Below are 22,231 nucleotides of genomic sequence, written 5' to 3'. Positions count from 1 at the left end.
GGCGCCCGAGTTGGGCGTCCAGTGCCAATTTTTTTTTTTTTAATCGAACGCCCAAGGCGTGTACGAACGCCCGGAACACGCCATGGGCGCCCCATCTTGGGCGTTCAAACATTTTTTTGCGAAAAAAAAAGCCCTACAAATCGATTTGTAGGGCTTTTTAACATGAAATTGGTTCCTTAATCGACCTACCCAATGCATATTACACATAAAAGAGTCGAAATTATTACATCAAAATATCGAAGCCCAACCCTTCTTCAAGCTTGATTTCGATTTTTCGATTTTTTTTTTTTTGCTATTTGCAGTTTGGGGGGGGGGGGGGGGGGGGGGGGGGGGGGGGGGTTGGATTTTTTTAAAAGTTTTGGGGGGTTTTGTGAAGCAATTTTGTGACCGTAAATAGCATTTCATTTACCAAAACATAATGGGGCCCAATTTTTCTTTTCAATCCTTATATATATTTGGATCAAAAGTCGAAATTTCTCGTCTTATGGCCCTCATAGTTTTAAAAGGAACGAATCCTCATTTAAGTTGAAATTTTTACACTGTAGGTGGCAAGGATTCAATTCTAGAATCTTGTACTAACTTACCACCTCAGAAACCAGTTGAGCTATAACGATGCAGACTTTTCTCCATATATATTTATATATATAATGTGTTGTTTATTATTATTTAAAAAAGCTTATGTATTGGCCCCAAGTAAAAAATAAATTATTATTAATACCTTTTTAATTTAACTTTGATAATTAATCGTATAAAATATGTTTTCACAATCTTTATTAAAACCTACAATAAAAATAAATCAAGATAAAATATGAAAATATTTGTTCTTTGACAAATTACATCTTCTCAATGCTAAGTTTTCGGACATTACACAATCTATTATTTTAAGGAGTTCTAATAATTATACTATTTTGACATACAATATTATGAATTATTTTATTTAATTAATGCATAAATAATTACTTATTTGTGTTTCTTTTTATCCATGAATAGATATTTGGGGCGCTCCCTCCGAACTCGCGATAAATTTTAATTCACCATGTTGAATATGCATGCGTCCCTGCCCAAGAGATAAATCCTGATTCAACGACCCGTGATTATACATGCACCCGATAAATTTATCGGAGTTATTTTTCACATTTCATTTACGTACAATCATGCACATATATATATACACGTATATATATATCGAAAGCAAAACCACAAGTAGCTAGTGATATAAGCATTGTTGCATGCACATTCAAAAGATGGGGTTCGACGAGAAAGAAGCGCGGGCTCGAGCACAAGTGTGGAATTACGCTTTCGGTTATATCAACCTGAGAGTCGTGAAAACCGCCGTCGAGCTCGAAATCCCGGACATTGTAGAAAAGCATGGCGGCCCAATCTCCCTCCCCGAGCTATCATCCTCTGTGGGCGTCCCCACTGAATCCCTCCACCGCATCATGCGGTTCTTGATCGTCAACGGCATCTTCAAGAAAGCTCCGCCGCCGCCGCCGCCGCCGCCGCCGCATGGCGAAGTCTCCGGCGAGGTCCACTACTACGCTCCGACGCCGCTCTCCGGACTCATGACGAGGGAAAACCTGGCGGCGTTCATGCTGCTGCAGGATATGCCGACGGGGTCCAACTGCGGCATAACTCCGGCGGCTCTGAGAACCGGAAAACGGCCGGATGTGAAGCCCGTGAAAGAGGAGGACACGTGGGCAGACCCGGCTCACGGGAACCACGTGAAGCTGTTCACGGAGTCCATGGAGGCCCACGCTAGGGTGGCAACTCAGGCGATGGTCGATAACTTTCCGGCGGGTTTTGAAGGAATCGAATCTTTGGTGGATGTCGGCGGCCGCCATGGAATGGCACTGAGCATACTGGTCAAGGCATTTCCTTGGGTTAGTGGGACTGTTTTGGATCTGCCGGAGGTTGTGGCCGACGCTCCGCCGCGTGGTGGGGTCCACTTCGTCGGAGGGAGCATGTTTGAAAAGGTACCCAACGCCGACGCTGTTATGCTCATGGTACGTAATCATGATTTAATTTGGGCTAAATACAGTTTGCACCCTTAAAGTATAGGGCTGGTAACACTTACCCCCTTAAAATTACAAATGTAACACTTGCCCCCCTCATTAATGAATTTAATGTTAAACTTTGACTTTGAATGATGTGGCATTTTTTCTCCCCAAATTGTCCTTCTAGCTATTATATTAATTCATATATAATAATATATTTTCAATAATATTTCAAAAACTAAATTTTATAAAATGTAATAATTATTAAAAAAATATTTTGATTTATGTTTAACCCCACATTTTAATTACTATAGACCCTAATATAAATAAAAATCTCAATATTTTAAAAAAAATGTTTAAAATACGTTAAACATTTGCAAGAAAAAAATAATTTCAAGACTTAAACGTCCAATTTGTTTTATAATAATTATTGATTTGAAAATTTATTTCAGTTACTTAAATACAAATTTCAATAAAAACATATTTAAATATTTAGACGTTTAAATTATAATTTCTTATTAACTTTTGAATACATTTTGTGATTCTCAAAGTAAAAAGTCGGATGATTATATTAGAGTCATATACGCATTAATATAACTATATAAACTATAAAATTATTATTAAAATTCGAATAATTGTTAACTTTTTATTAGCTACAAATGAACACAAGATAAAACAAAAATGAAACTAAAATTCAATTTTTTTCATTCGTAAATTTTCAATATTGAAATAATAAAATTAAGTTTTTGCAGAGTTGCCGAATTTTTTATTATTACATATTCATTATTTATATAATGGCTAGAAAGATAATTTGGGAAGAAAAAATGCCACATCATTCAAAGTCAAAGTTTTACCTTTAAATTCATTAATGAGGGGGGTAAGTGTTACATTTGTAACTTTAAGGGGTAAGTGTTACCACCCCTATACTTTAAGGGTGCAAACTGTATTTAGCCCATTTAATTTCACACGTGCTTTTAACATTTTTCTTTTTCATTTTTAAAATCAACACGTACGTTTAACAAATTAAATCATTATCTAGTATTAAAAATAGGAATTACGAAAAAACACTTATGATTGAGTAATTACTACCACCCCGTCAACTATTAATCTTCTTACATCTCCACCCTTACGGTTTCAAATTTAGTGGAATTTTCTAGATTATATGAAATATTCTCAATTTTGTACCCGTTTTATCCCAATCGGGCTCCACATTTTGAAGGAAGATGATCATAAGATGTGCTTTTTGGCTTGTATATATCAGATTGTGGTGCATCAAAACTATATTTTTGCACAAAACGAGTACAAACTAGAGAATATTACACGGACTCTAGATGATTATGTTGAATTTGACACCACAAGAGTGGATATATAAGAAGATTCATAGAGGGATAGATATAATTATCCAAACAAATTCGATATTTTTATGTTGATATAAATCAATTATTCATTCCGATATTTGTTTTCCTTTTGATGCATGCATGGTAATATAATATATAGTGGATATTGCACGACTGGAGCGACGAAGCGTGCATAGACATCCTGAAGAAATGCAAAGACGCGGTTCCGAAAGATACCGGAAAAGTAATGATTGTGGAAGCCGTGATAGACGAAGATGGAGAGGGAGACGAGTACGCGGGTGCTCGTTTATTGTTGGATATGGTTATGATGTCGGTTACGGTGAAGGGAAAGGAGAGGACTTACAAAGAATGGGCATATCTTCTTGAAGAGGCTGGCTTTAGTAGGCACAACGTCGTAAACATCAAAACCGTCGTTTCCGTGATCGAGGCCTTCCCTTAATATGTGTCTGAGTATGTGTAGATCTACGGTAATAAATTTAGCTGGTGAAGCATTGATCACCAGGTAATAGATAGATCTACAGTAATAATATGTATTAGGGTTTGATGTTGTGATTCCATTTTTATTAGTTACAATCTAAGGTGCGTAACATGTTATGCAGCCGAAGATTGAAATACAAAATGGGATAGATAATAAATTGGAATATATGAATGATTAATTTATGTATGTTTGTTTTGTTTGTCTTTTGTTTCAAGTATAATAAAAGAATGCTATATAAATTCTGATAAAATTCTTCAAGTTCATGTTGTTTGTCTTTTCGGATTTATTTTCGAAACTTTTAATAGAAGATATATTCCATTGTGCCCCAATCCATTTTTCTAATATAACCAATCGAAAAAAAAAGAAAAACTATCTGAATAATAATAATTGGGTGGACAAATCCAAATACAAAGATTTAACATGTATAATAATAAATTTATCAGAGTATTATTTTACAAGGTTTAGCTCAACTGATTAATGAGATGATACATTGATGCAAGAATTGAACTTAGAGAAATATATTTTACGTAATAATAGTATAATATTTTTGAAATTGTAAATATATTTTTGAAATTTTAACTCCAGATGTTTTTCGCTATAAGAGAAGTTTTCTCCTAATATCATTTACACTGAACTTTTTGTGAAAAAAAATTACATAAGTAAATCCAACATATAAAACCTGGCATGCTGAATATATATATAGTAGAAAAATATATTTTTTATACAAAAAGTGCCTTAACATGCCGAAATCATGAAAAATTAGATGATACACCTGATTATTTACAGTGAGTAGATTTAAACCGTAGATCTACATATAATCACACACATACACATCCATGTATATGTATATGTGCTTAATGGATAGTTATTTAATTAAATGTACGATTCAAATTCACATCATGTAAATAACAAGGATGGTAGCATTTACTCCCATGAGACCACTGTCACAATCATCACATCTCTGCCCTTAATCTCGTAAAATCCCAGATCGAGTACTCTCTCTCTCTAACTTTATCTCTCTAGATCTCTCTCTATGGAGCGACTGCGCGCGATAGGGTTTGCCAGGCGCACGCGGCCCTGCTCCTTCAAAACCCTAGACAGCGACGGCGACGGGAGGGTGAGCATCAACGAGTTCTTGTCACTATGATGAAGGAGCAGGGCCGCGTGCGCCTGGCAAACCCTTACTTCTTCAGGGAGCTCGACAGCAACGGCAATGGCAGCCTGGATTTCTGGGAAGTGCTGACGCTTTACTACATCGTCAAGAGTGGTCGGCCACTGTGTGGGATCCTCGTAACCGGGACTTTCTTCTCGTGCGTGGAGTGCTTCGACAGCCCAACCGGTGCTTACAGCTTGTGTATCTATTGTTACAGGTCGAATAAGAGTGACCACAATCATGTTACATTATGGCTAGGGTTTGACTTTAGGTATACAAACATGGAGTTTTATATATTTTGGGAAGAGATGCTGAAATGATCGGAAGGGCAAATAAAGTCAACTCATGCATGATGTCTAGCTAAATTACAAAAAAATTAATTTTTTTTAAAATAAATAAATATTAAAAGAAATAAAAAATACTTATGTATATTAATTATATATGAAATTGTAGTGATGTCTAGGTTAACAGTTCAAATAAAATTACTTCATCCATTTTCAAAGAAGTGTCGTATAAGGTTCCATTTATGTACAATACTAAGTACTAAGTAAGAAAGTTAATATAGGGGTAATATGCTAGGACACAAACTTAATTTGAAGTAGATGACAACATCAAATAAAATATCTTAAATTATAAATCATTAGTTCAAAATAAAATTTGACTCACATCCTTTTATTTTTGTTTAATCCGAAAATACCCTTCATATAAATAATAAAAGATTAGGTTTATCTCTCATTCATCTTATTCTCTCTTCTCATGGTCTTTTTTTTCCACTCGCTACACCTCAATCTTTTTTCTCTTCTTCTCAACCGTTCCACATCTCTCTCCTCTCATATTTTTGTCATCAGCCCATAACGTTCTCTCTCTCTCTTGCAAATCAATGGGTGCAAACCGAGGATACCACCACCACTATATATGCCGAGATGATCTGAAGATTTTGAGGATCCATCCAGATCCGTCGCCGAGCAGCAAGGTAGAGTGAAGGAGGGCCGGAGGCGATGCATAGATCTGAAGATCTCGGGGTTCTTGGAGACCTCGGCGACGGTGCGGTGGAGGGGGGTGGTGTAGACAGGGGCGGAGCCAGGATTAGAAAGTAGGGGGGGCTAACTAAAATTTCGGGGTTCGGGGCAGTGCCGCGAAAAAAAAATTAGGTTCACAAGACATTGAAAAAATAGGGTTATACTGCGAATTTTTAATTAAAATAATATATATGTATATATATCAAGCATGACAAAAACATCTAAATTATTCTAATAATATATTGCACTTAATGGGATTCATGGCACCGTCTCGTATTATTTTTTAAAGACATTAATATAAAAAATCAAAGATCGATAAATAAATATATTCATAAATTTTATTTAAAATAGTACAAGTTTTAAACATTTTATTTTATATTTCTATATTAAATATGAGGGTCTTTCTAGGGTGAGATCCCATGTTCTAAACTTTTATGAGATACCCCTTTATAATGCGCCACGTGTCCCTGCCAAAAAAATCCAATTTTTTCTCTTTTACGTATTGTCGTAAATACCCTTCGTATAATTAGTATTTTCAAAAAATCGGCCATTGTATATTAATAATGTAATGTCAATTTTACCCTCTATATTTTTAATGCAATTTTAATTAATTTATTACTGTTTTTTTGAATGACCATAATAACCTTATACACAAACGTAATAAAAAAACTAATCGATGTTATTTCCTAATTATGCTGATTTATCCCCTAATCTCTAACCAAATCAAATACGTTCTCCATCTTCATCTTCGAAACCTGGTCTTACGGTTTCACGATCAATTCAATTGTTCATCATTTTTTTCGATCCATTAATTTATTCTTACTTTGCTACAAATTCGAATTGGTGAATCGTTACACTATTTCTTCAGAATACGTTTATTCAAGGATGTCTAACCCCGACGAAGTTGGTATGTTACTTGTATTTCAATAATTAGGGTTTTGGTCGAAATCCTTAATAGTTTTCTTGTATTTCAATAATTAGGGTTTTGGTCGAAATCCTTACTAGTTTTCTTTATGTTACTTGTATTTCAATAATTAGGGTTTTGGTCGAAATCCTTACTAGTTTTCTTACTTTAATCCCATATATTTATTTATTGTATTGAAGATCGAAGGTCTTCTAATTGTGAATCACAAAGGAATGCTGAAGACGAAAACGAAAGTGTTATGAATTTCAATTTGCAAGGCAACACCGGCGACATTGACGAGAACGATGATCGTTTGCAATTAATTAAACGCATGATGTCATTAACCTTTACTGATATACATGAGGCCGATCAATATTATTTTAGGTACGGTCAGTTAACAGGATTTGACATTCGCAAGCACTCTTTGAAACGAAAAAAAACAGATTTAAACATCGTTCTGAATAGGGTTTGGGTTTGTAGTCGAGCTGGGAATCGTGACACACGCATTAAGGATTATGATCGACTGCGTGCACCGAAAGAAGACAAGCGGTGTGGATGCCCAGCTATATTCCGTATTGCACTTGATCGTTCTACCGGAATATATCGGGTGACTACATTCAATCCCGATCACAGTCACCGCCTTGAAACGCCCGACACGAGTCATATACTACGTTGCAATAGGTAATCTAATCATTCCGGTTTTACTTTTATATTGACATCCTTGCATGATGGTATGACATATTTTTTTCCTTATCAAATTTGCCTTGTAAACTGAATCCATTGTATACTTATATAATTCCATATTGCATGCAGATTAATGAGCAACGAAACAAAAAACGTGTTGCGATTGATGACTGATGTTGGGATGAAACCAAGTCATGTTATTGATTTTTTAGATGAAGCATGTGCAGGGAACCAAACACGTCTATTTAATCGTAAAGACGCGTACAACTATCTGAATGGGGAAAGGTTGAAAAGGATTGAAGGAGGTGATGCGAACACTATGTTGGGTCTACTGAACGGCATGAAGGTAAATGATAAATCAATTGAGTACCAGCACAGTGTCGACGCAAACAATGCACTTACAAGAATCTTTTGGTGCGACGGGATTTCAAGAGCCGAGTATGAACATTTTGGTGATGTTATTCTATTTGATAGCACCTACAAGACCAACATGTATAGGTTTCCTATAGTGTTGTTATCTGGAGTCAATTCTCATTTGTGCACTTGTATTTTCGGAGTTGCTATTATGTACAAGGAGACGACTCAACAATACACTTGGTTGCTACGAACGTTTCAAAAATTCATGAACGGAAAAGCACCCACAGCTGTTTTGACGGATCAGGATGCAGCAATGTGCCCAGCCATTAGAGATGTTTTTCCAAAAGCAACTCATCGGCTTTGTTGCTGGCATATTTCACGTAATGCCGAAACTAATATAAAAATTCCCGGATTCTCAACATGTTTTTCCAAGCTAATGAAAAGTACATGCTCTGTGGCCCAATTTGAAGCTAGATGGTCTACATTGATTGCTAAGTTCGGTGTTGCCGACCATCCATGGATACAAGACATATACTCAAAACGACATTTATGGGCAGAAGCATTTTTTCGAGGCAAGTTTTTTTCTATGATGAGAAGCACCCAACGTGCAGAGTCAATGAACGCTTCACTGAAACAGAAAGTGAGTTCTGGTTGTAGCCTTACAGATTTGTTTAGGCAGTACAACAATAATTTCTTGAAGAGGATTCGAAAGAGGTTTCACGTATTGCAGAAGGAATCTGAGAATCCACCAAGAAAAGTGAAGCGTATAGGCTTATTAAGCGGTCTTGAGAACCATGCCGGTCGCGTATGCACTAGAGCCATATTCGATTATATACAAAAGGAGCTGAAGGAGGAGGCAAACATAATTGTACTCAACAAGAGTGTACTTGTTAATCGGCGGCACACATTCATCTTTGAAGATCATAGCAAGGCAAGGCCTCGTACATTTACCACCGTAATTGATTTGGACAACGAAGAATTCCAATGCGAATGTAGTAAGCTCGAGTCCGATGGCATCCCTTGTCGACATTTAATATGTGGTTTTAAGAATTTGACACTTATTAAATTTCCTGATAAGAGTATCCATCCTCGGTGGTTTGTTGACGTTGGCAAGAACCTCACATCTCGTTTCTCATACTTGGATCCTACTATGAAAATGCACGGCAGAGTATCGAAGAAGGCTTTGGTTGATCATCCTGATGATGATGATGATAATGATGATGATGATGATGATGATGATGATGATGATGATGATGATGATGATGATGAAGGTGATAATGAGGAACCAATTGAAAATTTTAAACACGTCCCACATGTCGGTGATCCCGCTAAGATTGTTCCTAAGGGCGGATCCAAAGCTAAGAAGCATCTATGCGGATTATGCAGGTAGGTGTATTTCTTATTGTTTTGTCAATATTATTTGAATTTCATATCCTATATTGTTTACGAATTTCGTTGTGCAAACGTTGAAGGAAACCTGGACACAAGACCACAACTTGTGAGCAGAACCCAGCTTCTCGTGCAAGGGCTAATGCGAAACATTCAGCACGTATTAACCCATTAGAAAATGCTGGTTATGGTAACGCTGTCACAGAGGACTCCTTTGTCCAACCTTCGTCAAACACATCGCAATTTGTCACACCGGAATACGTTGGATCACATACTAGCCTTCTTTTAAATATTGAACGTCAACAAATGCACAATTCTGCAGGTGGAATCCATTCACAGGTTTGTAATGATATTTATTATTCATATTCAAAAATTTTGCATGTGGGATACATTCACATGTTTGTAATGATATCTATTATTCATATTGAGACACGAATTTGTTAACATTTTCATATTAATTTGTTAACACGAATTTTCAGGAAGGAACAAGTCATTCGACGTCTCATTTGAACTCATCATATTTGGATACATACCGTCACATGAGGGAACAAATGTAATTTAAATTTATTCAAATGTTATTTATTGACTCCTTTTTACCTTTTGGATTACTATAAGACAGTTGTATTAAAACTGATTTACTTTTGGTTCACTATTATAGTCTATGTTGCATTAGGTTTTACAATTCATTTATTGAGTTATTGCACTAGGGTTTGATGAAAAACTTTTACAAATATATTAAATTTTCAGTTACATTCAATGTAAAATTACACCGTGTTATTTATTGACTCCTTTTTACCTTTTGGATTACTATAAGACAGTTGTATTAAAACTGATTTCCTTTTGGTTCACTATTATAGTCTATGTTGCATAGGTTTTACAATTCATTAATTGGGTCATTGCACTAGGGTTTGATGAAAAACTTTTACAAATATATTAAATTTTCAGTTACATTCAATGTAAAATTACACCGCCCTCAAGTTGTACATGTTTCAATAAGTTGTATTAAAACTGATTCCCTTTTGTCACTAACTTGTACTATGCCTTTTCATTCATAATAAACAGATGGTACCCTAGCATATATAATATTAGTAAATACAACTGCAATTGGAGAAGCATAAATACAATATAAAAACCTTATTTTGTAAGCAAAATCGTCATAGATAAAAACAAGTTATCAAATTAGAGTAACGCATTACTTAATTATGTCCACAAACTACAAACTATACTATAAAAACAAAGTTAAGTCTAGGAATATTGCACTCGCAGTACAAACTATGAAAACAAAGTACAAATTCTGTAATTTACAACAATGATATTACACAAAACTACTTACACGATTCCAAACAAAATTAATATACTCAACTACAAATCCAAACATAAATAGAGTACATTATAACATCCAACTCAAATTGAAACCCAAAGAAAGCAGACCATTTACTTGTTCCTACAAATCCAACAACCATATACATAATGCAAAATATCAAATAACAAGAAATCCAAACAAAATTGTTCATATTCAAAAAACATTCTCAAATTGAAACCAAAACAAAAACAGATGATCTACTTACACCTGCCAATCCAATAATCACATAAATAATGCAAAATATCCAATAACTAGGTATCCAAACAAAATTGTCCAGATTCAAAGATCTTCCTCAAAATGAAAACAAAATAAATTATAGCATTTACGTGTACCTGCAAATGCAATTATCACATACATAAGGCAAAAACTACAAGAACAACAATCAAACGATTATTGTTCAAATTCAAAAATCCTCCACAAAGTGTATCAAAAATAATTCATAGCTAATTCAAAAAACAAAACATAACATTAAATATGCAGATTGGGGTAGCAGACCCAATCATGCATCAAAAATCAACTTGTCCAAAATAAAAACAAAATATAAAATATTGTTCCAAATGTAATAAATTGTTAAAAAACAAACCAGCAACAAAAGACTTTTTTTTCAATGACAATCATGGAGAGGCAGAAGTTGATCCGGGAACTATGCTTGCACCAGGGGCAGAGAGGGCCTGTATCTTGGCTTCCATAGCAGCGACTTCTTCAAGCCTCACATGCAGCTGTCCCAGCAACATTTCACGGAATGCAGTCTCCGGAGTCGGAATCACAATTGGATAAGCAGGAACCCTATTACAAGTTGCATCCTTGCTGACAACGTATTTCTGTTCACAAAGCAAAGAAAATATTAAAATAGGAAATATTAAAACATCAGAAACACGCTCCGCCTCTTCCAATATTCGCCGGAAAATAAATTCGCCGACATTGATTTCAACACCGCGACCGACAGCATACATGAAATCAGCTTGATCCACAGACACAAGATTCGAAGTCAAAGTTGGAAACCAGTTTGCACAACCTATCTCATGCAATATGGTGTAAACCTTCGTTAGTTGTGTACGCTTCAGACCAACCACAGGCCATTGCTTCATCTTTCCTCCGGTCATCTCTTTTGCCAAATCCTCGTGGGATACTCCTGATCTCGAAGCTCCCTTCTCATCCGTGCCAAGTATCTTATTCAACAACTTCGGGGTGAACTCGTACACTTTGCCACGAACATAAATTTGCCCAAAACGGCAAGATAACTCGTCACCGACAGCCCTCTCCAGATTTGCATAGAACTCACGGATAAGATTCATCTCAAACTTAAATTTCGTCGGATTTTTCGCCATTTTAACAGTACCCAACAAGTGCCTATCCTTTAACAGCTGTTTCACACCCCAATCTGTGAAAGTCTCGTCGTCGATCGGCCTTTCTATCAAAAATTTTACGCCGGCCAACTCTCCGCCCAAAACCTTCGCCCTCTGACTGAAATAAAGATACTCAGAAGCTACGTCTGTGTTGTAAGGGAAATCGTTGAACATAATTTCAATGTCGGAATCTGAATCCGCCTGCTCTTTGTCGTTGCCGGAATCATATGTGGTCTTCGGTTTCTTGCTGCTTTCTGCAAAATCGTGAGTGGGGTCACGTTTTCCAGTCATTGTTTTTAGTGTGGAGAAGGATTTGGCAGTGGATATGAACGGTGTAGAAAGATTTGGCAGTAGATATGAACGGTGTAGAAAATCAAGAATGAAAGTGGGAGAGGATGGCGGTGAGAGAGATTGATAAAATCAAGAATGAACGTTTGGAACATAAAGCGATTAGGGTTTTCTGTAAGGGGGGAGGTTGAAGAAGAGTGGGAGACGTATTTCATAAGATTTGCACGATTATCTAGAGGAGAAATTAATTGTGCAGATTTATCGCCGATTTACCCACACTTTAATGATTACACCTTTTCGAATTCCGTAATATTATTTTTATTTTTTCAGCTTAATATTTTTTTATGTGGAAAGTATTTTTAAACCCTAATAAAAATTTAAGTAATAAAAATCAACAAACAATGAAAACAAAATAATTGAATTTGCAATATATTTTGTATAAAAATAGACATTAATTATAAATAATTCATATGCTAATACTAATTATAATAATTAATTTTACAATTCATATAGGTGGACCGTGGATGCTACGTCAGTTAATTGATAAATATATATAGAATATATTATGTGACATATATTCAGAAATAATATAATAAATTCTTTACACTAAATATAGTTTCCTTTTTAATTTCCTAAAATTAATGTTATTTGAAAATAAAAGGTTGGGAAAATATTTATGGACATTATCCCCGCCGTTTATATCCACGTTCACACGTAAACAATCATGGCAATTATGTTATTTTCCTAGATTATTGTGATTTTTGGTTACATATATATCGAGAATCACGGCACATTTCCATATACCGGTTGTGTTTAATTTATTTTATTTTAAAAAAACTTAAAATATTAATAGTCACAACAGGTGGTGATCTTTGGTTTACTGCCGTTGAATTTTACGATGCAATTATGTTTAATTTAAGATATTAAATTAAAACCGGACGTTCCATTTACCACCAAAAAACGGACTCCAATGACTAAGCGACACGTGTAATTAATCTATACGAAATTTTTTTTATGTCAATGAGCAACGATTCAATGAAGCAATTCCCAAATCCAATGTTGTTAGAACCGGACCGAACCGGCCGGTTGGACCGGTTCGACCATAACCCGGCAATAAAACCGTCTGGTCTAACATCTAAAACTGGTTCGACCGGGTAAAACCCGAGAACCGACGAGTCAGTCAAGGAACCCGGTTTTCGGCCAAAACGTCTCGAATCACCGTTTCAAATCGTGTTAGTAGACCATGAAATTAAACATACTAATAATCAGCTAGTTAACAATTCAACTTTATCATGCATTCAGTCTCCTAGTCCAAATTGATAGATTGATCACAATTCCCGTACGTTAATGATGCACTGACGAACATGTGATAACAATTCCACCAAATTCCAACATTTATCATAATCCAGTTATTCAATTTCTAATTTGATACACCTACCGACAAAATTTACTTTCAAATCGTGTTAGTAGACCATGAAATTAAACATACTAATAATCAGCTAGTTAACAATTCAACTTTATCATGCATTCAGTCTCCTAGTCCAAATTGATAGATTGATCACAATTCCCGTACGTTAATGATGCACTGACGAACATGTGATAACAATTCCACCAAATTCCAACATTTATCATAATCCAGTTATTCAATTTCTAATTTGATACACCTACCGACAAAATTTACTTTCAAATCGTGTTAGTAGACCATGAAATTAAACATACTAATAATCAGCTAGTTAACAATTCAACTTTATCATGCATTCAGTCTTCTAGTCCAAATTGATAGATTGATCACAATTCCCGTACGTTAATGATGCACTGACGAACATATGATAACAATTCCACCAAATTCCAACATTTATCATAATCCAGTTATTCAATTTCTAATTTGATACACCTACCGAAAAAATTTACTTTCAAATCGTGTTAGTAGACCATGAAATTAAACATACTAATAATCAGCTAGTTAACAATTCAACTTTATCATGCATTCAGTCTCCTAGTCCAAATTGATAGATTGATCACAATTCCCGTACGTTAATGATGCACTGACGAACATATGATAACAATTCCTCCAAATTCCAACATTTATCATAATCCAGTTATTCAATTTCTAATTTGATACACCTACCGACAAAATTTACTTTCAAATCGTGTTAGTAGACCATGAAATTAAACATACTAATAATCAGCTAGTTAACAATTCAACTTTATCATGCATTCAGTCTCCTAGTCCAAATTGATAGATTGATCACAATTCCTGTACGTTAATGATGCACTGACGAACATGTGATAACAATTCCACCAAATTCCAACATTTATCATAATCCAGTTATTCAATTTCTAATTTGATACACCTACCGACAAAATTTACTTTCAAATCGTGTTAGTAGACCATGAAATTAAACATACTAATAATCAGCTAGTTAACAATTCAACTTTATCATGCATTCAGTCTCCTAGTCCAAATTGATAGATTGATCACAATTCCCGTACGTTAATGATGCACTGACGAACATGTGATAACAATTCCACCAAATTCCAACATTTATCATAATCCAGTTATTCAATTTCTAATTTGATACACCTACCGACAAAATTTACTTTCAAATCGTGTTAGTAGACCATGAAATTAAACATACTAATAATCAGCTAGTTAACAATTCAACTTTATTATGCCAAAATAGCAAAAAAAAAACAAAAAAAATTTCTTGGGGGGGGCAACAGCCCCCCCCCCCCCCCCCCCCCCCCCCCCCCCCCCCCCCCCTCTTAAGTTCCGCCATTGGGTGTAGAAGGGGGCAGCGGAGATGGGTCTATGGCGATGGCGGTGGTGGTCGTGGTTATAGATCAGGTGATGGTTATGGTAGAGGTGGCCATTGGAGATGGTGGTGTGAGGTTAGATCAATGGTTGGAGGCCATTGCATCAACTTAGGGTTTTTTTACGGCGCTAGGGTTTTGCTTGACGGCTAGGGTTGGTGGATAGTAGTTGGCGGCGGCTGTGATTTGTTTGCTCTAGGGTTTGCCGACGGGCGACGGCTGATAATTTTTTTTGATGCTAGGGTTTAGAATAATACGCCGTAGTAAACCATAGTATACTGTAGTAAACCATAGTACGCAGTAGTAAACAATAGTACACCGTAAACTCTAGTACATCGTAGTATATTATAGTACACCAAATTCTACTATAATATTATTAACAACAGATAAAATAAACAAAATATAAAGCCATATGTAAATTGGATTTTAAAAAAAAAAACATGTTTTTTTAATTTTCTATATTATATAGAAAAAAAAAGGATTTTTGTTTTGTTTTACATGTGTAAAAACTTGCTTAAATGAAGAAATATAAAAGAAAAAAAGAACAAAAAGAAAAAAGAAGAAAGAAAAACGTGTCTTTCGTAAAAATAAAAATAAAAATATAAGATGGAAAAATGAAAATATTCCAGACTAAATAGATGATAAATGCAATATGAATTTTAATTAAAGCATATTTCAAATTTGTAAGTGGGGGGCATTTTTGGAATGAATATTATAAAGGATGTGTAGAAAAGATTTATTTAAGCTTGTCATTTAGTTCTATTAAGTTTTTTTCACTAGGAACCTATATCTTAAGACCCCTTAAGACCCCAAGTTAATAAAAATACATTTGATTTTAGGAAAAATAGTTCAGTACTAAGTACTAAGTAATACATTTGATTTTAGTAAAAATAATTCATATTTGACTCTGCCTTTAAATCTCTCTTTATTAGTTCATTAACATCTCATTAGGGTAAAATTGAATTAAAAAAAATATCTTATCTTAAAATTTTAAAGTGACACTTAATATGAAAAATAAAGTTATATCTGAAACGACACTTAAAAAGAAATGGAGGGAGTAATAATTAATCTGTTTTATTAGTTCATAATTGTCTTCGTTTTATACGTAGAGAGTAGAGACAAACCCTTACAATTAATTTCATATAGGTTAGTTTATGTAAATAGGTGAATCTATAGGGGCAGTAAGTTGAATATGTTAATGTGTAATAATTAGTATAACTTTAAATCCAAGATAAGTCGTGATTAACTAAATAGTTTGACGTAATTTGATGTTTATTATCCCCAATAAATTACCGGGTCGACCCGCCAAAATTATATAAAAATGGCTTATATATATTGGCTTATCTTACCTTCTAATGAGTTTTTTTGTTGGACGTTGCAAGCTCCAATAAAATAATTGGATTTTATTAGACTATTTAATCTTATTTTGACTAATTTTATCTTAACAATGAAACGGTACAATAGAATTATTAATTTTTAACTAATAAAATATGATAAAAATTATTACATGCAGCAAAACAGTCTGCACACAGCACATGCAAGTCACGTGTATCATAGCAATGAACCACAACCGCAACCCTGGACTCCTCCTCCTCTTCCTCCTCCTCAAACGCCTGATCATTATCGCGCCATTGTTCCATCAACAAATATGGTGAGTATTATTATTTAATGCAACTGCATGCATGCACAACTATTATATATCGCGCGGCCTTTAATTCGCTACAATTTTTTTCCGATTATCGATCGATGTGGTATATAATAATTAATTCGTTAAATTATGCATGATCCCATGTATCGAATTTTATAGTTTGGTGAATATGATTTTAATTAATTTAGAGCAAATGTGGCAAACTGCACTAGCAACACTTGAGGTAGAACTCAACATTGGAAGCATTTCAACCACTCTTTGTACAATCCTGTGACCATTTTTCCTTCTGCTTCTGATCGATCATCATATTACATTTAAATGGGTACAAAAGTGATAATATTCCATATAATTAAGAAGATTTCACTAAATTTAAAACCGCAAGGGTGGACGTGTAAAAAGATTTAAAGTTGAGGGAGGTTGTTATAATTACAAAACTGGAGGAGAGTTTTCATAATTTTATCATACCTCTGAGTTGGTCGTAATTTATAAAATTTATGGCACGATTTCAATGCTATGCAGATGCAGGTCTGGCTAAGGGTGTAAATTGGAATGGAATTTCCAAATTCCGCCAATTCCGATCCGAAAATATCCGAATTTGGAACCTGTTTTTTCATTCCGATTTCCGATCCGATTTATATATATATATATATATATATATATATATATATATATATATATATATATATATATATATATATATATATATATATATATATATATATATATATATATATATATAATTGTATTTATGAATTGTTTTTCTATTCATGTTTTGTAAGAACTATGTTTGCTTTGATAAGCTGATTATGTGTGTTTTTACAAGTGTTTAAATTTCATCTTATTGACCTTTGTTTTAGATTCTTGCATTTTTTCGAAAAATTACGAAAACATTAGGAAATAAAATCTTAAAATTACCATTATTTCCGATTTTGGAACAAAAAAATAAGACTTAATGCAATTTCCGAAAATTTCGAAATTCCGCCGATTCTGAGGTATTCCGAATTTAGAATGGATTTTGAAATTCCGATTTTTTTGGAATGCAAATTGGAACCTATTTTTAACTTTCGAAAAAATTGAAAATTTTTCGAAAAAGGTATTTCCGATCAATTTCGTCCGATTTCCACCCCTAGGTCTGGCCCTGGGCCTTGCTGCTGTATAAATTTGGTGGGAACAATGCTATCAATAAATGTGGAATTAATGCAATTAATTTCAATTCAAATTACCCATCAATGTATCACCTAAAAAAGGAAATTGTTATTTATATAGAGAGAAACACATAAGTAATACTGAATTGATCAAATATGGTAAGTTGGTAGGTGGGTAGGTGAGGTGATTAAACATACCCACCACCTACAAACTCGATCGGACTGGCATATTAGACCCGTTCAACCCTGATCCGGCAATGAGGCGATTCGGTCTCATCTTTAAAACAAGAAAAATTAAAAATCGGGTTCAAGTAACCATATTTCCGGAACAGGTGAATTGGGTCAAGTAACTCGATTTTCGATCAAAACATCTTAAATTACCGCTGAGTTGATTTTGTGTGTGTTGGGATGTGAATCCCAAGATTCAATGAAAATTCGCAAGAGGATCTAGATTAGCCGGTTTTAATTTTATTAACATGCTTTGATTAGATTCGTTTAAAGCGGAATAAATCTAATCTAGCAACTTACAGTTTTCACGTGAGCAGATTCGTTTCTATCTTCGGCGCACGAACGAGGATCCACGTCAAGTCAAGCCTTCAACCTTCGTAAAAGTTGCTGTCCAGAAATTTCCATTTCTCTTCCTTCACCGATATCTCCGCGATCGTTGATCCGACCGAGAAACCCTTTGGGCATATTGTATATCTAAGGGTTCGGAAGCTACTGTATAAATTTCGAGCCTATCCGACTAATGGTTGATTTATGGTGATTTTCGGCTGATTGTATATCTAAGGGTTTGGAAGCTACTGCATAAATTTCGAGTCTATCCGACTAACGGTTGATTTATGGTGATTTTCTTCGCAGGACTGCTTAGAAAATTCGGGAATTATAGTTTGCTCTAAAAACCTATAATCTTCTATTGTATATCCCGAATTAATAATTCTTCTACAAGGGTGGACTTGTACTTGAAGAAATCTAAACCTATAATCGAGAAATTTAGAGAGAAAATAAGAAGAGAGAAATATTTTCTCTTCACGTGAAATAGGCGTGTGTAAAAACTTATTTCTCATCAACCTAATCTCTATTATATATAGCACAGGCAATCAGAGTCTCACTTAGATAGGATTACATGGAAACAAATCCCACTCCTTCTATAACTCTATAACTTAATTTTCGGCTATATTAATTCCAATATATAATATTGGTTGAACTTTATTTTCTCGATTAATTAGAAAATCCATTGGGCTGCAATAGGGACTAAAGGAGAAAATATAAATCGAGCAACTAATAATTAATTAAATCCAAAACTCTTAAAAGAATTCATTTAATTAATAATTAAATAATTATTTATTTTTCACTACCAAATAATTATTGAACTCCCGTTTATATTCTCAAATATTACATTCGAGCTCCGGTGAATCATTACTTAGATTCTCCCCATATTAAGATATCTTATAACCACCAAATAATTATTCACTGCTAAATAAATTAAATGGTTTCTTTTCATGAGTCTTACCCACTTAACTTATTTGAGTATGCCGGATACGAAATCCACCTGGCCAGGACTTGCCATAAACAAATCTTATAAGCTACTCAAGGGTTATTATCAATCCCATATTTCAGAGATGTGGATTCCTTTCGATAATTAATTTCCACCTATTAATTCTTAATGTCTCTACCCAACGCACCGGGGGCCATTTGACTCAATATAGGAATCTCTCCCATTGTGACATCAAAGTAGAGATCATCAATTAAATATGTACGTTAATTATCTAGGGATTAAGAGACTCAGTAATTTATTGTCAACTAGAAATAATACAGTTTCATTTTGAACAGTGATGAAACAATTATTTCACTTTGTCCGGTTCAACACATGTCGGGTGTGCTAGCACAATAAGTCAAAACAATAACTACAAAAGTTATTCGCTGTTTACTGTGATCAAGACCAATCACTTAAATATTGTGCTACAATCTTTTACCAATGGTTAGTCCATTTCCATCTAAATTGTGAACGTTTATCTTTATATTCTAAACGAACTTTCGAAATGATCTTTCAGTGCGCCATAGCACACCATCTCGAATACTATTAGAGTATTAGACTTATACTTTTAATTAATTGACAAACAATCAATTAAATGCATTAAATACCCTAGTGCAGATTCTCATAAAATGATAATAAACTTTTATTAATTCAATAATAAAATTATGTAGCTAAAAGCGAGACTTTTACTCTACTATCCTAACAGTATGAATACATATATATATATATATATATATATATATATATATATATATATATATATATATATTGTTGGAATAAATTGAATTAATGTGAATTCAATATTGGAATTAGTGGTATTCATATTGGAAGAAGTGGGCATTCTTGTTGGAAGAAGTGGAGGATTGAATAAATGTGAATTTGAATTATAGACAATTGTCTTTTGATTTTCCTAAGTATTAAATTAGAATTAAAAGAGTTGTTAGTCTGTGAGTTATTTTGTAATTTATTGGTAGATTAATGTACTCCTCACTATAAATATGGAGTAGTAGAGATGATTGTAAGCAAGACAAGAAAAACAAAAAGAGAAGTAATTTTTCCATCCACAAAAACACTTGTATTTTACTTTCTCTACTTAAAAATATTATTTTTTCAAGTTTTCACAAAATCACTAAAATCAAAATTCGGGATTAATCATTTTAATTGTCATTTTCACTATTATTAATAATAAAAAACCCCACTAATAACAAATACATATATATTTAATTTTGAAAAATATAAAAAAATACGATTCAACCCATGTAATTTAAAAGAAACATTGAATTTTGATTTTTTTTTTGAATTTTGAAATTTTGAAAATTTTCTCAATAATTATTTTCACTTATAAATACCCCTAATCCAATCTTCACAACTTTCATTTTATTTATTTTATGTCTCGAGGTCTTAATTATTTGCAATTTGAAGACATAATCGTAGCTTAGTTGCTTGATGTAAATCAATTAACAGTGTCTAAGTAGACTTTTTCAACACAATTCCAATTAGATTAGCATGTGAAGTCAAGTCAACGCCACATTTAAATATTATCAAAATAACGACACCGTCCCTGCTAAAATTAATTTATTACTTTCAAGTCCTATTGCATTATTTATTTCGTAAAAACCCAGATCAAGTACTCTCTCTCTAACTTTCTCTCTCTAGATGGAGCGACTGCGCGCGATAGCTGTTGCCCATTACAGGGCGAGCCCGCCGGCGGCGTACGAATTCTTCAAAACCCTAGACAGCGACGGTGACGGGAGGGTGAGCATCAACGAGTTCTTGTCGTTGATGAAGGAGCAGGGCCACGTGCGCCTGGCGAACCCTTACTTCTTCAGGGAGCTCGACAGCAACAGCAATGGCAGCCTGGATTTCTGGGAAGTGCTGACGCTTTACTACATCGTCAAGAGTGGTCGGCCGGTGTGCGAGTGCTGCGGGATCCTCGTAACCGGGACTTTCTTCTCGTGCGTGGAGTGCTTCGACAGCCCCGCGGGTGTCTATAGCGCCGACTTACACTTAATTAATTTAGGATAAATTAATTTCATTTTTCTCTTTGTATTTTGTTTCGATATTACTTTACCCTGTTATACTAACTACTGTATTGATTTTTCTCCCTATACTTCAAAAAATGTCTTAATGTGGCCCTCGCTCAGACAATTGGCATTAACACCGTTTGATCTAAGTCCGAAAATTATAACAAAAAAACCACCCCTCTCAGTTTAAATAATTATTTAAAAATAAATTGTGGCTGCCGTCGTGAACTATGTTTTCTCGTTGTTTTGAATTATTATTATTTTTTTTCTGTTTTTTAATTTCTTAGAGGTGGTTGTTTTTGTAATTTTCAGAGCATAAACCAAACGGTCTTAAGGTTAAATGTATGATAACTAACAACGAGAGTCACATTGAGATAATTTTTCAAGTACATGGGGCAAATAAATGCAATCGAAAGTAGGAGCGGACAAAATGAAATCGAGCCAAAGTACAATGGGTAAAGTGAAATTTACCCTAAATATAAAAAAATGGTAAATTAGAACCACCCCTGAGGTATTGTCAAATTACGAAAATCCCCTCTTGTTTGGATAATTACATCTACCCCCTCAACTATGAATCTTCTTACACCTCAACACTTATGATGTCAAATTCAACATAATCATCTAGATTTTGTGGAATGTGCTGTAGTTTGTACTCGTTTTGTGTAAAAATACAATTTATGATGCACCACAATCTGATATATACAAGCCAAAAAACATATCTTATGATCAT

At 34.3% G+C, this 22,231-nt stretch overlaps 3 protein-coding genes across 4 annotated transcripts; all 3 read left to right on the top strand.

The window, feature by feature from the left end:
- The first annotated feature begins 820 nt into the window (after window positions 1–820).
- On the top strand, window positions 821–4,080 carry LOC105963353 (flavonoid 4'-O-methyltransferase 3). Of its 2 annotated transcripts, XM_088813682.1 has the most exons (3): window positions 821–888; window positions 991–2,003; window positions 3,492–4,080. In XM_088813682.1, exons 2-3 carry the CDS (start codon window positions 1,230–1,232, stop codon window positions 3,789–3,791), a joined length of 1,074 nt encoding a protein of 357 aa, XP_088669808.1. In that variant the 5' UTR covers window positions 821–888; window positions 991–1,229; the 3' UTR covers window positions 3,792–4,080. The 2 variants fall into 2 exon arrangements, with proteins under 2 accessions (XP_088669808.1, XP_012843201.2); XM_012987747.2 differs by lacking the exon at window positions 821–888 and having other exon boundaries at window positions 967–2,003.
- Window positions 4,081–6,887: 2,807 nt separating this feature from the next.
- LOC105957181 (protein FAR1-RELATED SEQUENCE 5-like) lies at window positions 6,888–9,893 on the top strand. The gene is made up of 6 exons (XM_088814220.1): window positions 6,888–6,909; window positions 7,107–7,587; window positions 7,720–9,026; window positions 9,219–9,333; window positions 9,420–9,675; window positions 9,816–9,893. Exons 1-6 carry the CDS (start codon window positions 6,888–6,890, stop codon window positions 9,891–9,893), a joined length of 2,259 nt encoding a protein of 752 aa, XP_088670346.1.
- An 11,240-nt stretch (window positions 9,894–21,133) lies between these two features.
- Window positions 21,134–21,502, top strand: LOC105963271 (hypothetical protein). The gene has a single exon (XM_012987665.2). It carries the CDS (start codon window positions 21,134–21,136, stop codon window positions 21,500–21,502), a length of 369 nt encoding a protein of 122 aa, XP_012843119.2.
- The last annotated feature ends 729 nt before the right edge of the window (window positions 21,503–22,231 follow it).

The sequence above is a fragment of the Erythranthe guttata genome, chromosome 14 (assembly GCF_056151865.1).
Source record: "Erythranthe guttata isolate IM_541 chromosome 14, IM_541, whole genome shotgun sequence".
Taxonomy (NCBI): domain Eukaryota; kingdom Viridiplantae; phylum Streptophyta; class Magnoliopsida; order Lamiales; family Phrymaceae; genus Erythranthe; species Erythranthe guttata.
The sequence above is the reverse complement of the archived record's forward strand: the minus strand, read 5'-3'. Positions and strand labels throughout refer to the sequence as shown.

What these genes read in the sequence shown, in the direction of transcription:
- LOC105957181 (XM_088814220.1), top strand. Translation starts at nt 6,888, where the DNA reads ATGTCTAACCCCGACGAAGTTG. An exon ending in GTCTAACCCCGACGAAGTTG is followed by an intron (nt 6,910 to 7,106) that starts GTATGTTACTTG and finishes ATTGTATTGAAG; the next exon opens with ATCGAAGGTCTTCTAATTGT. An exon ending in CAGGTGGAATCCATTCACAG is followed by an intron (nt 9,676 to 9,815) that starts GTTTGTAATGAT and finishes ACGAATTTTCAG; the next exon opens with GAAGGAACAAGTCATTCGAC.
- LOC105963271 (XM_012987665.2), top strand. Translation starts at nt 21,134, where the DNA reads ATGGAGCGACTGCGCGCGATAGCTGTTGCCCATTACAGGGCGAGCCCG.
- LOC105963353 (XM_088813682.1), top strand. Translation starts at nt 1,230, where the DNA reads ATGCACATTCAAAAGATGGGGTTCGACGAGAAAGAAGCGCGGGCTCGA. An exon ending in CCGACGCTGTTATGCTCATG is followed by an intron (nt 2,004 to 3,491) that starts GTACGTAATCAT and finishes TATAATATATAG; the next exon opens with TGGATATTGCACGACTGGAG.